Source organism: Protopterus annectens, chromosome 1.part2, assembly GCF_019279795.1.
Source record: "Protopterus annectens isolate FY-2018-M chromosome 1.part2, PAN1.0, whole genome shotgun sequence".
NCBI classification, from domain to species: Eukaryota; Metazoa; Chordata; order Ceratodontiformes; family Protopteridae; genus Protopterus; species Protopterus annectens.
Genome location: NC_056727.1, coordinates 1,224,455,620 through 1,224,470,141, shown reverse-complemented (window position 1 = coordinate 1,224,470,141; position 14,522 = coordinate 1,224,455,620). Strand labels below are relative to the sequence as shown.

At 38.5% G+C, this 14,522-nt stretch overlaps 1 protein-coding gene across 1 annotated transcript in view; it reads left to right on the top strand.

The window, feature by feature from the left end:
* Positions 1–14,522, top strand: part of LTV1 (LTV1 ribosome biogenesis factor) — a 388,845-nt gene that overhangs the window by 59,637 nt on the left and 314,686 nt on the right. The window contains exon 3 of the mRNA XM_044060085.1: positions 10,977–11,186. Within this exon, the coding sequence (XP_043916020.1) occupies positions 10,977–11,186 (210 nt within the window). The remainder of the gene's footprint in view (positions 1–10,976; positions 11,187–14,522) is intronic.

Genomic DNA, 14,522 nt, shown 5'->3' with positions numbered 1-14,522 from the left:
CAATGTACTGTGCTGATTATGAATGATGATAATTTACACTGAGGCTGAAGATTTAGTGTACCTACTGGCCGATAAATATGGCTCTAACTTTTACCCCTCTCTCCCCTCAAGATATACTCAAAATTGGCTTGCCTCCAGCTATCCCACAAGGCCAAGTGCTAAAAGTTCTATCAAAAGATAAAAAATATTGCATCGAATATCCTTGGATGCATCTTAAATATCTCAGGAACACCAAGCAAGGATCACCACGATATAATAAAAATATATAATTTATTCCAGAAATGAGCACGTTCGCATACACACTGGTATGCTTCTTCAGGTTACATTTTAAATGAAAAATTCAGGTATTCTTATAGTAACAGCAATTATACAATTAAGTACTTAAAGAGCTTAATTTCCCACTCTTTCTGAGATAATTATGCAATCAAAAGGTTTATAAGGAATAACATGGTATAGGTCTCCTTATGAAAAAATATATAAGAATGACAATGTTAGGTAAATAATTAAATTCATAGCTAGATTGAATATCTGTATTTGAAATCAATATCAACATTAAACTTTTAATAAAATACATCAGAAATAGATTAATAAAATTAATTGAGTAATGTTGAATATAAAATGCATTCTAAAAACATGAAATTATGATTCTAGTTCATACAATCACTGGCATTGTATCTTGTCTAATAGTCCTATATGATTATATAAATGTAATGAATCAAAATGATGTGTCATTGTGAGTAGATGTACTAATAAAAGATGTTTGGGAGTTATATTGCCTCTCTATTTACATGTCTATGTTGGTAATGTAAAACGTAGACAAGAATAAGGTTCAATATATATAAAAATATGAACATACAATAAATATCGTAGTTATTAAGTATACTAAAATTTATACTAAATTTGGTTATTCATTTAATTATTATTGTTATATCCTGGGATAGCTGTCCTTATCTTCTCTTAATATTAAACTACTTGCTATTGTAATATACTGCCTCTATGTATAGATGTATAGATATAATATAATATTAAGCTAAGAAGCTTCAATATAAATAGTCCCATAAAATATTTTTGATGAATGCTTCATTGAATGAGCTATATAAATATATAGATAAATAAATAAATACATTTCTATAAATAACTATATTAAATGAATAGATAGATAGATAGATGAACTAACTTATTTTGATATTGTTGTACTTATTTTTAATCGAATATCCTTGGATGCATCTTAAATAGCATGAAGCATAATTTAGCCACATCCCTAGCAACACTATTCAATCTTGCCCTCCATATGAGTTTTGTACCAAACAAATTGAGAACAGCTGCAGTCATTCCCCTGCATAAGGGAGGACCTTCCACAGACCCAGGCAGTTACAGGCCCACAAGTCTGACCAGCCTGATGAGCAAAGCCATAGAAAGACTTGTCATGGAATTAACCCAAGGACATAGGTTGTCTCCAAGCACTGGCTGTCCAAACGCACTGGCTGTCCCAGTTTGGATGTGTCAAGAGCAAGTCATGCTTACTCAACCTGATGTATTTTTTTGAGAAGGTCACCAAAGCAATGGGTGAACACAGAATGGTACACACCAGATATCTCAACCTGGCCAAAGCTTTTGACACTCTCCCAACTCGGGCATAGTAGATTAGCCAAATAAACCTATCACCCATTGGATTGCGAGCTGGCTCACAGGTAATCAAAATGGGGACAGTTATCTCTACAAAGAGACCAGTCACCAGTGGAGTCCCCCATGGTTCTGTACTGGGACCACTCCTGTTTGGCATCTAATTTTCTAAAGTTAAAGCTAATACCAAGGGCTATGACTGATTAAGTTTGCCGGTGACTGCAAGCTAGGAGCAGTCATTGAATCCTTAAATTACTTTGCCGTCCTGCAGGAAGGTTTGTTTCAAATAAATAAATGGTGTAAAAATTATGGACTGAAATTAGATGCCATAAAAATTAATTATTGTATCCTTTGGAAAGTCCTCTACCCCAGGGAACTACCACATTGACAGTATGCCCCTAAGAGTCGGGAACCTATGTGGACAGTGACCTTACTTTTGTCCAACATGTGTCTGTTGTAAGAAAGTCCTTCTATATTGTACAGCGTATAAGCAAAGGGATTGCGTCTGGGGAATGTTATTGTCCTCCTTTACTCCGCCCTCAGGCCAGTCATTGAGTGGAACGCCCTCTTTGGAATGTTTATTCAAATACATGCAACAACTGGAATGCCCACAGAAATGCCTTCCTAAAAGGATATAAGGCCTAAACAGTGTATCCTACTTGGACTGACTTGAAGCCCTGTCACTATATTCTGTATCCTACACACTGCTGAGAGCTGTCCTGTCTGGCAGATGAGACCTCCTCTGACCCATTACTGATGGATTTAATGCACGTCAGCAAGTCCTATGACATCAGAAATGCTCTGTCTAGAAAACTACACCTCTTCTGCAACATCAACAGAGTGGTTTGTAAGAACAGGTATATCTTGCAGAGGATACCATTGTTATGGAATAGACTCCCCATTCACATAAAACAAAGTTCATCCCTGTCACTTTTCAAGAGCAACTTGGATGTGTGGATGGGGAAACGGAAAATTCACCCCAGGACTGCCCCTGTACTAATGATGTACAGAGGCATGTCCTAAGTACTTTATCCCATGCATGTGTCCCCTCAAATTATCGATCTGTGGTATGATCCCAGTTATTCTCATTAGGGATAACATATAATTATTGACCATGAGATGGGTAAGGCCAATCTGCAGTCATATGGGGTAGGTTATTTCGAGCACATAAAGGTAAATTGGCTAGGCTTAAATGGCTTGTAAGGGCAGCTAGCTTAGTACTTGCCAATCAACCTTTACATTTTACAAGCTGTGAGATTCCCGTAGTAGACCTGTGGAGAGTAAATGATATGAACAGTAGTCTTTTAGGAAGAAAAAGCCATAGTACTGGTAGAAGTGATCACTTTCTGTTTTGGGATATGCTGCAAGTAAAGACCATCAGCCATCTGAAATACTTGAGTAAAATGATTATAAAAAAAGTTGCTCAGTACCACTTCATTATTGATACTGAAAGACAGTAGCAGTGTCATATACAGGCAGCTGATTAAGAGAAATCTCAGCAATCGGGAATATTACTGCTATTGTAATAACAGAATGATTTCTGTTTATTGGAAAGGAGATACTATGAGTGCTAGTTTTGAGGAATAAACAAGAGTCATTCAGATGCAGATATCATAGGCTACTCACCAGAATCATGATCATACTATATACTAGGGTCATATTCACACATTCACAGAAGAGAGAGGAAGCATCTGTATAAGATAGAGCAGGAGTCTTGATAAACTGCATGTGAAACTATTGATCTCCGACCATGGCCCCATACAACATGAAAACTTCCTAGCATTACTTGAAGATATCCTTGTAAAGCAGTGCCTCATTAGTGCTCGACGACGTCAACTATCTGTTCATAAGATGGAATGCAGTACCAATGTCCAGCTCTTCTTGAATTGGGTTAAGAAGAACTTCCTGGCTGTTCACTGTGTGGAGGGTGGTTCATAGAGAGGAGTAGCCTTCGGATGTAACAGTTGAATACAGGAGGAGGGGCATGCCAAGGGGATAGGCCATAAATGAAAAAAAAAAATCACCAGTAGAAACTGTCATAAGCATGACCCCCCCCCCCCCGGTACCTGTACGTTCTGCCAACGGCCACGTCTTAGAATAGAGGTGGACTGGGGGCATTAGGAGGGTAAGGGCACTGAAGTAGTTGGAGAAAATGAAGCAGAAGGGAGACAAAAAAGAAAGGCTATAACTACAAGGCCTTCTTCAGTTACGTTAGAAAATTTAAGAAATATTCAGAATACTGCTTCATATTAGTGGCTCCCACTCAAAGTTGAAAGACATTGCTAAAATGATAGCACATATTTGTGGCCAACTTATCCTCTAAAACTATAATCCCATCTCCAGTCATCCCTTTCTTACTCCCCCTCCCCACCATCACCAAAGATCATGTCCTAAGTATGGTTTTAAAGGCAATAAAACACTTTTTTTTTTCTATGGTTCTTGGCAATGTACTGAGTTGCCTAATAAGCAGCATCAAACATATGCTTGCTGATCCCCTTGTTAAACTGTTTTTAATCTAATGTTATATAGAAACTATGTCCCTGAATCTTGGCACAATGTGGTAGTGATGCCCCTCCACAAGGGTGTATCCACCATGAGCAGTAAAAACTACATATCATATTTGAGGCTTCTGTAAAGCAATGGATTGCATCATTACAGACCTCATAAATCACATCAGAAATCTGATTCATAGATGTTCCAAGGCTGCTGAATCTTATGACCATGCATACTTTGCTAATCTACACCTCCTTTCTCCAGGAGGGCCATATTATTCTATCCTGGAGTAGATTTTTGGATAACTAGAAGGAAGGTGTCCAGTGATTTCCCTCATGGATCTGTGTTGGGAACCTCCTGTTTGGCATTTATTTCTCTAGCCTCAAAACTGATAATAGTGATCTGTGGTTAACCAGCTTTGCTGATGACTGTAAAATTGAGTGTAGTTGTCAACTCAAGATACTTGATTTTTCAAACATGAATCAATACCTGGTACAAAAAAAAGGGATAAAACTAAATGGCAAGAAATGTTATGATCCCGGCAAATAGCTTTAACAGACTACTGTGAGGATTTTACATATTGTTAGCTGTGCTAGCATGACTGGGTGAAGTTTTTTAAATACTATTAAATAATTGTAGTTTACCCTGTGTTATATATGCCAGCATGACTAGCTATAATTTTGTGAGTGAGTTTGTTTTTTGATTATTACTTTGATTTATGTAAAATGTTTAAATCTGTGTTCTTCTGGCTGACCAAATTAACAAAAAAAAAAAAAAAAAATTCTAAATGTAGGTTATGCCAGTCAGCTCACCTAGATATGTCATTGTGTGCCAGAGCTGAAAGGAATAGAATCTCCACAGTGGCTATTTTGTTTACTTTTTAAAGACTGACATTAGAGAGTAGAATTCTTATAACCGCTTTCTGTGACTTAATCTTTTTTGATAGCAGAATTTTTTTTTTGAGTCAGTTAAAGCTCAGTTGTTGTTTTCCAGATCAGTAGTTATCACTGTTAAGTTTGTTTTCCAGAGCTGTACAGCAATAATAATAGGAGTTATTATTCCTGTTGCAGAGGACCAGACAACAGCCTGAAGAGTGGGCATAAATTCTTATATTGCCTTGCAGAAGTAAGAGTATCATCTTGTCTTGCTGTATTAATTAGATTAGAAAGGGACAGTTCACCTTAAATAGGGAACTATAGTTAGTTTTTCTACAGTCAGTGTGAAATCTGTCCTACAGTGTTATTTTCATCATTCCTGTGTGTGAAACTCTGTGATTTATTAGAATCAGTTATTCACGGTCTACGTCCGCTGTGGTGGTGCTGCGGTAGCGTTGTTGCCTCACAGTAAGACGCTGTCCAGTTGATTCACAGCTAGAGCGTCTTCTGCATGGAAACATGCGTGAATGGGTGTACCTTCATTGAAGGTTGTGCGTCGGGGCTGGTAACTCGGCACGTAAAAATCAACTACCAGTCATTAGCGGACCGGAGTTCCGCTGTGGCGACCCCTAACAGGGAAAAAGCCAAAAGACACAAGTTATTCACTGTCTACATGTTTTAAATCCATGTTATTAAGTATTTTTCTACCTTTTATTGTGGCTGGTTATTTAGAAAGTACATTTTAGTAACTTGAGAGTGTTTATGCTTTTTGTGATAACACCAGGGCCATTCTGAAAAGCCTTACTGCTTGGATTACATGCTGTCATTTATATCTGTATTTATTTTACCCATTATAATTGAACACCCCTTTTGAAAGGTATTATGGTATTTGACTGGTAGCAGATGTTACCAGTCATTTGGGAAAGAGGGTGTAGCAGGTAAATCTGTGCCAGTCTTTCCAAAGAGTGTTTGTATGTGTGAATATCACACATTTAAGAGTTATGTCTTTCGGCTTATCCCGGTTAGGGGTCGCCACAGCGGAACTCCGGTCCGCTAATGTTTGGTAATGGATTTTTACATGCCGAGTTACCAGCCCTGATGCACAACCTTCAACGAAGGCACGCCCATTCATGCATGCCTCCACACAGAAGACGCTCTAGCTGAGAATCGAACGGGCCAACGTCTTGCTGTGAGGCGACCACGCTACCGCAGCACCACTACCGCGGGATCACACATTTAAGAGTAAGTGTGTCAAATACCTGGAACTGGGACACAGAGCTCTGCAGTGGTTAGTGTGAAGACTCCCTTTGGGAACCTAGAGTGAAGCATATAGGCAGTCCCAGGTTTGGAGCCTGTTCCCAGTGTACTCCTTAGTGGAATTTGTGTATTTCTATCCCTGCTATCAGTGATGTTCCCTAACCGGGGGCAGTGGTGAGGATTGAGGCTCATTAGTTACTGCCCCGGATTTAAGTGGGGTCATCACAACCACCTTGAAAACAGCCTGCTGTCATACAAGTCAGTGAGTACAGACCTGATCATATACCTCTTGGCTGTCCAGATTTTTAGCTCATATTTTTGGTTTGTTCCTACAAAAATTCGTGGTTTTCTGGCAAATCACTGGGATGATCTGAGGATTGAAATCCCTACGTAATGACAAACATCTGAGTTTTAGACTTCAAATCCTTTGAAAATGTATGTTAAAACAAACCCTGTTACTCTGGTAAGTTTCTAAGAGCAATATTTAAAATGTGTCCCGATTTTTGGGCCTTTGTCTCCTCATTTTATTGGGCTTTGTCCAGATTTCCTGCATTTAGAAGTTGAGAGGTATGCCTGGGCATCTGGGTTGATAGCTCACTTTCCTTTAATCACCATCTGGTGATTTGTATTTAGGAAATCCTGTCTCGCTCAACTAATTGCCATGTGCATCTCTTCTAAAACCAAGGAAGCCATTGTTTGCTTATGTTCTGCTCTGCTTTGCCCAATTGTAGAATATACACACCCCTTCATTTGTGTCTAGTACGACGCATCAGAAAACCTGAAAAAAAATTAGGTTTTACAAAAATTCTCTCACCCGAAAAAGCTTAGCTACCAGGGAGACTGTGATCCTTTCTGTATTCTGTGTCTTACAGTCTCCTGAGGGGGGGGGGTCTATGCTTTGCTTACCCTGCTGTAAAGGATACTGCTATCCTTGGTGTAATTTTTTTCAAGATAAGTCAGATAGTGCAGCCAACACTAGAACAAGAAATCTTAGCTTGCATCAGAAAATGAACCCATCCTTGCATCTTGTTTTATTCTTCATCCAGCACCACTATCTGCTTTGAAACAGGCTCCCCCTACAGGTCAAAAAGTGATTCCCTTTCATCCTTAAGACATAGCTTGAATAACTTAATGGGTACCGTTAAATTTACTTCAGGACTTAAAGGCATTGCCTTCCTTGAAGGGGGGTGGTAGAGACTGAGGATGGTTATTGGTAAGGTGCACATGGCCTCTGATCAAATTGTCTTGTATATCCTATGATTCTGTGATTCTGAAAACCATTTTTGTGTACAGTAACTTGAGTTGAAGACTAAATCATGTAAACTTACCATCATGTTAGCAAGAAATGCTCCTTGATTTCTCTAGTGAAGGTACAGCAGAAGAAAGTTAAATTTGAAGTTATGTTTTGGAGAATGAATCCAATCCGGTGAGTGCACATCAGAATCTACCAGAACAGCCATTCCATTCTCATGTTTTTCTGAAGAGTAGATAACTGCAGAAAATTGATGGTGTAGAAACGTGCAGATATTCAGATTAGGAAGAATAATCCATAAGCAACTGTGTAGAGTTCAGAATTATGCAAGTAAGCAAAAACCTGAACAACACACATATAATATATTTTTAATTCTGACTTGCATACGTTTCTGTATTGGGTCATGGTATACTAATGTATAGCTAGAGAAGAGAAAAATGGTGATTGATGTGGTGGTGTATAAACAGGAGTGTTGCCAGTAATGGGATATGCTTGTTATGCTGTCATTTTCATGCCAGAAGTTGAAGTAAAGATCATGAAGTGCTAACATCTGCTGTGTTTCAGGCCTTATGTTGCCATTATAATGCATTTAAGGCATCCTGTGCAGTTTGCATGTTTCCCCTTGGGGGTATTACCTGTTTCTTTCAGTACCCCAGTTTATGAATGCTCTGTTTGGTAGGGGGAGTAATGTGTATATGTTAGATAGATAGGATTCCCACAAACAATTTATTTCAAACAGGTAAAGTTTTGAATATAGCATAATGCCGAATCTTTGCATCTGAAGATAAATTCATGTCTTTCAGAAAGTAGTGCTTGGGCGTGTAAAACAGGATGGATGTTTATAAGTGGCTGTCATGTCTCTTCTAACACTGTTTCTTCACCGATTCCTGGTTAAGTAATGTTTTCACATCTGTATTTTCTAAATTAGTGTCAGAGTATTTTCCACTTTGCAGGTTTGTAATTTATTTATTTTTTAATAAATCCTGTCAAATATGGTGCTGCAGATCTTACAATTTGTTTTGAATTTCCTTACTTTGGGGTTAAGGAGATTTCAGTGAGCTGAAGTTGTATGAAAGCAGGCTTTGATTGTGATTCACCAGTCAAGTTCTGAATTTGGTTAACAGTAAAAGGGAAATAAAATTGGTGCTTGCTCCCTGGGCCGAGACTCTCCTGCATGAAAGAGGCTGTGTCTCTTGTTCCCACAAAATAAAATCAGTCTGTTTGCTGTAATTTGGGAGGAGAGGCCCGGCATCAGCAGTTGTTACATGAGTTTAAGGGTGGAAAATCATGAAGTGACGTTTGTGTTGAGGAAATGAATCCCCCCACCCCTTTTTTGTCTTTCATTGAATGCATATCCTTTTTAACTTTGAAAAAAAATGCAGTATGATAACTTAGGTTATCGCTGTGTTTGGGATTGATGTAGTTGCCAGTGGATAAGTTGTAAATGTACTGCTACTTTATTTCTGTATTTCATACTATTGATATCTTTGATAGAGAGGGAAAAGGTTTACAAATTTTAAGAATAGGTAGATGTTTCTTCAGCAGCACCTTCTAGTCACGTGGTATGCACTTTTGGGAGTAGGATAACTTTGAGGATGTGGCAGTCATTGATTGGGACAGCTTGTTTTCCTCAGTGCTGGTGTAACCCTACAGTTAAGTAAGGGGAGGGGAGAACACTGCCCCTGTGCAAAAACACTTGGGTTTTACCAAACTGAGAAGGGGCACATTTGATGAGTACTGTTTCTTTTTTGAGGGGTCAACAGCAAAAACTTGCCTCCAATTTGTACTTTTTCCTTATTAGGGTGTTTTAAACTGCGACCACATCTCAGGGTTAAGGTGGCCATGTCAGTATCCGTCTGTGTTAGGATATTCAGGTGCTGTTAGCCTGCCTGAGAAATGGAATTGTCATTAATGTGCCTTCACCTTCTTTCTTTTGTAGTGTTGGCATTTCTTTTAACTTCTCTGTAAGATGAGACCTCAGCAATGTTTTATCTTCATACTTGTATTGTCATTAATCTGCAGGCCAGATTTGATAAATAAGGAGAAGTTTTACTCACAGAGCAAATATTTTAGTGTTAGAAAGATTACTGATAAGGAGTCATTCATGAAGCTTTGTATAAAAGTATATATTAGAAAAGCTTTCATGTGCCTTAGAGCAAGGGAGTAACTGTGTGCACCATGTATATCCCATGGCATAAGCTTAAAAATATATTTTTTGCAATATGTTAAAATTTAAATAAAATTCCTACCCTACTTATGTCAGTATATGTTTTTTTACATAGTTCTTATCAGTTAAAGTACCTGAATAAGTTGTAGTAGTGAGTGGAGTGCCTTACTACTGCAAACATATTCATAGACATGACTTGGGACTTCAGAGATGGTTAATCATAGATTTTTGAACTTTATTTTATGAGGAGAATCTCAATCATTGCTTCAGAAATTACATGTAGAGTAGAACTTTTCAAATCTACTTCAGTTTACTTTCTGGAAAAGGTGTACTCAACACTGGAGTACCTCACCGCTTGGGTTTAGGCCCGCTGTTATTACACTTCTGCACTTACTGCCATAACGTATTAAGAAAGACTGTTCTTTTTTTTGGGGGGGGGGGGGGTTAACGACCATCAAAGATTTACATGTTGGAGTCTGTGGAGCATAATTCAGTGCAATTGTGACCATTGTTTTGTTCAAGTGACCTGACAGTCGCATCTGTTTCTGTTAAGTCATAGTTTCTTATCAATAAGACTTGTTGGCGGAACAGACTTGTGCCCGAGTGACTCCCCCTTCTGTGGAATAGGCTCCCCCTCCACGTCAAGCAGAGTGCCTCATTAACACTTTTTAAGCACAACCTGGTTAACTGGATGGGTAACAGAAAGTATACCCCTGGAATTCCACCCGAGTCCCTGCTGGACAGGGGCATAGGGTACTGACTTGATGGAACATGGGCTAAATTCTTGGCTAGGCTTGTAAGGGCCTCAGGGCCAATAGCCTAGTAACTTCCTATGATCCTTGGCATATGAAGGTCTACCTTGAAGTGGTCAGAAGACTGTCAGTGGCTTAAGTGCAAAGCCCAAGTAGTGACTAGGATTATTGAAGTTTAGCAGTTTTTAGGAGAACAGCAGATGTGATGGTGATTAACGACATTTACATTTCAGACACAAGTCCAGTCTCTTTTTCAAGGAAGAAATTCAGGGGTAGTTATGCCACAGAGATTTAAAAAAATGCATGCTTATTCACCCACTTTGACAGATTTATTTAACAGAATACGTATAGTTCCATAAATAGACAGGATTTTTTTATTTAATAAAGAATATGCAGATAACAGCTTTATGGCTAATCTTGCTTCATTTAAATTTATCAATCAAAGTTGATGTAATTTAAGTAATGAGTGTGTTAGGATGTTGAAATGTATAGTAACTTTGTTTTGTTTCCTGGTGCATGCAAATGTGTCGTATTTATTTATTTTTTTCCATAACCAGAGAGATGTTGCCAAGAGACAGGAAGAGCAGATGAAATATGGGGTCTTCTTCGATGATGACTATGACTATCTTCAGCACCTTAAAGAAGCTTCAGGCCCCTGCGAACTAGTTCCTTCCAGTTCCCCTCACAACAAGAATCGTATTTGTGATGCTGATGAAGATGAGTGCAGTAATGATGATGAAAATGAAGTGCAAGTGGAATACATTCCGGTACAATTTTTTTTATTTTAATAATCTTCTGTGAGTGAGACGCAGTGATTTGCTTACAGGATGTGTTTAGATTTTAATGACGTTCTATGTGTGCTTTTTCATGTGTCTGATAGAATGTTTTAGTAAGTGGCTGATTCTAATAAATTATATGTTTTGGCATTATGCATTTTTCTGAGTCCGTTAAGGAATTAATCTTTTGTACAGTCTCCATCAGACCTTAAGTGTATGAGAATGAATAGCAAAACATTTGAGAGAGGTCCTTGCTTCTGAAGGGATGTTGACATGTTAACTATTTTTCTTTGTAATCTTTCACATTCTTCCATTAGAACTAATATGTACATCACAAGACATCTACAACAACTGGAATGGCCGCAGAAACACTTCACTAAAGAATCACAGGCCTAAACCAGATGTCCTTTGCTGACTGACTAAAAAAACTCCAGCTATACTCTGTTGCATATCGTCTACTTGGAGGCGATCACTGCTTTAACATACAAGGCCATGTCAAACCCAGAGCTGTTGGACATGCTACACTTAAAGCAATCGCAATCCATCAGAGCCACATGCTCCAGGGACCTAAACCTTGTCATCACAATGAACAAAACATGCTGGAATAGACTGCCCGTACATGTCAAGCAGAGCGCCTCCTTGGCCCTCTTCAAAAGAAACCTTGATGACTGGATGGAAGGTAGGAAATTTACCCCGGGGAACATGTCAATCACCCTGCTAGACAGTGGTCCAGGGAAGTAAATATTGTGGGAAGAAATGGCCAGGGAATTATTATGGCTAGGCTTGTATAGGCCCTAGGGCCGATAGCCTAGTACCAGCTTATGAACATATAACGGGTACACAGAAGACATTTATGAAGAAATGCTCTTCAACACTTTGTATGTGAATAATTATATTGAGTAGTTTCTTAACCTACTAAAAAAGTGTTTTTTTTTGTTTTTTTTTTGGGGTGTAGTGCCAAATACGGGAATGGCTTTGGGTGCTACGTAAGCCAGCTGTGGCTCAGATGAAGAACAGATAGCTAAGCCATGATAATGAAGTAGTTTTTGCCTGAATCCTCTTAGTGTTCAGTACTTTTTGATAGAATTTGATCTAAAGGATTTGGTATCTTTTTTTGTCAGTCCCAGCTGAGCAGTTTGTTTCCTTGGATATATCATCATCTGAAACAGGGGAAGGCAAACTGCTGTATGCATTTTGGACTAGCTTGTTATTGCAGTTTTGTGCTTTGTATATATGCACTGTCACTTTAAACGCTGCTACACTTGCTCTTGATAAGGGCATTTATTGTTTAAGTGCTTACTGAGAGGTAGAGTTAAACAGATTTACTTTCTGTGTTATTTCATTTCTGACGATGCCTTTATTGAAGACAAAAGCACTTAGAAGTTAAACTACACTTGGTTATTCAACTGTGCTCTTTCCAGTCCATTTATTTCAGTTGTGGTCTGCTGGAGGAGTCTGGTATGTTTCCTTTGTTACTGGAGTTCCACTTTACATTAGGCAACCTACAAGTAAGTTTCTAACTGAAGCTTGTGACGTGCATTGCTTTAATTGCTAGTTCTAAAGGTAATTTTTCACATTGCTTGTGAAGTTTCTAACATTTTGTTTTTTGATTTTTCTGAACTGTATTATTTTCTCACAATTGAAGGTTTGCTTTCTCATTTCTAAATGACTGGAGCCAGTATTTGCATTTACCGTCACAGTCATTCATGAAGGTAAATTTCTCTCTGCACCAGGGCATAACAAAGACAATGGTGTGTGATTTTTAGAGGAGTGAATAATGATTAACTTTGGGGAGAGTGTCAAAGAGGAGTTAGGGAACCAAGAAGACTTGGAGGGAGTAAATCAGAATGCAGTAGTGAGGGCTGTGGATGAGTTTGAGAGGAAGACAAAAAGGGAAGAGGTTAGCATTTGGGGTAACATTACTTAGGTGAAAAGGAGGAGGTGGGAGGGGTACAGTACAGAGAGGTGGGAGGGGTACAGTACAGAGAGGTATGCAAGAGGGCATGAGTAGCACAAGCTAAAGGGGGTTTGGCAGAAAAGGACAAAGGAGAGTGAAGGCTTCTTTTTATGTATATATCAAGAGCAAAGGAAATATGAAAGTAACTGAAGATTGTTAAAAAAAAAAAAAAAAAAAGCAGAGATGCTGAATACATACATTGATTGCTTCAGTTTGTACTGAAGGATCGGAAGAAGGGTGATTTGTTGGGAGAAATGTAGGGTAGAATGGGGAGACAGTGGACTGATCTCAGGATATAGAGGGAGGAGGTTAAGCGGGCAGTGTTCCTTAAAGGGAGGGTAGAACACAGGGAACAGATTGGCTGCCTCCAAGGTTTCTCAGGGATCTGGCCTTCGTGTTAGAAAATCCCCTGACTGATGATTTCATCTGATCACTTTCTGCTGCGAACATGACTGAAGATTGGAAGGCAGCATCTGGGGTGTCCTTGTAAGAGACTGGAGGGAGGGAGAATTCAGAAAGTTGCAGGCTTGTTAGTTTAAGGGCAGAGTCTGGTAGAGTCTTGCAGAGAAAGTGGCCAGTAAAATCTTGCAGAGCATCCTAATAGAAAAACTGATTACATTTCTGGAGGACAGCACAGCAACCCCCAGGGAAAAACTAACAACAGTGATGAGCAGTTTTTTTAATATGTGAACCATAAAAGGAGTAGTCCTTTCAAAGGTGGTCCCCTGGATGTGTTTGGTAAAGTTATAAGAAAAACCCAAAAATTACTTGTACCTGTCAGTGCATGCTTTACACAATTGGTAACGTTTGTCTTTTCTAACATCTTTAGGTAGGTGTTATTATGGTAGTTGTCTTAAAATATCTTCCAGTATGGTATTAACAGCAGTAAAGCAAGTTAGTCAGTAGCACTATGGCATCTAGTGATGCTCTTGGAATGTTTGTCTAATGGAAGATTCACTTGTTGAACCATTTACAGTGTTATTAAATGACTTCTTACAGTAAAATTTTGTTATTGCCTCATGAAATTTAGCCAGTGTTACCTTGTTCGTATTAGTGAGTATTAAGACAAACTGGTGAATTATCAACCAGTCAGTCTGACTGCTGTTCTTTGCAAATGCTTTGAAAGTGCCTTCTTCTAATCCTTGAAAGAAAATACCAATGTGGCTAATAATTATGTTTAGAACAGCATGGTTTTATGAAGAGCATCATCATTATTCTGTTTGTCTGACTTTGAGCCTTGCTTACTGGTCTACAAGTGTTGCTGTCCTTTTATTTAGATCTCATAAAGGCATTTGATAGTTTTCCTTTCAGTGCCATCATTAATAGTATAATTTTTATTTATTTTTATTTATTTATTTGCAATTTGATTA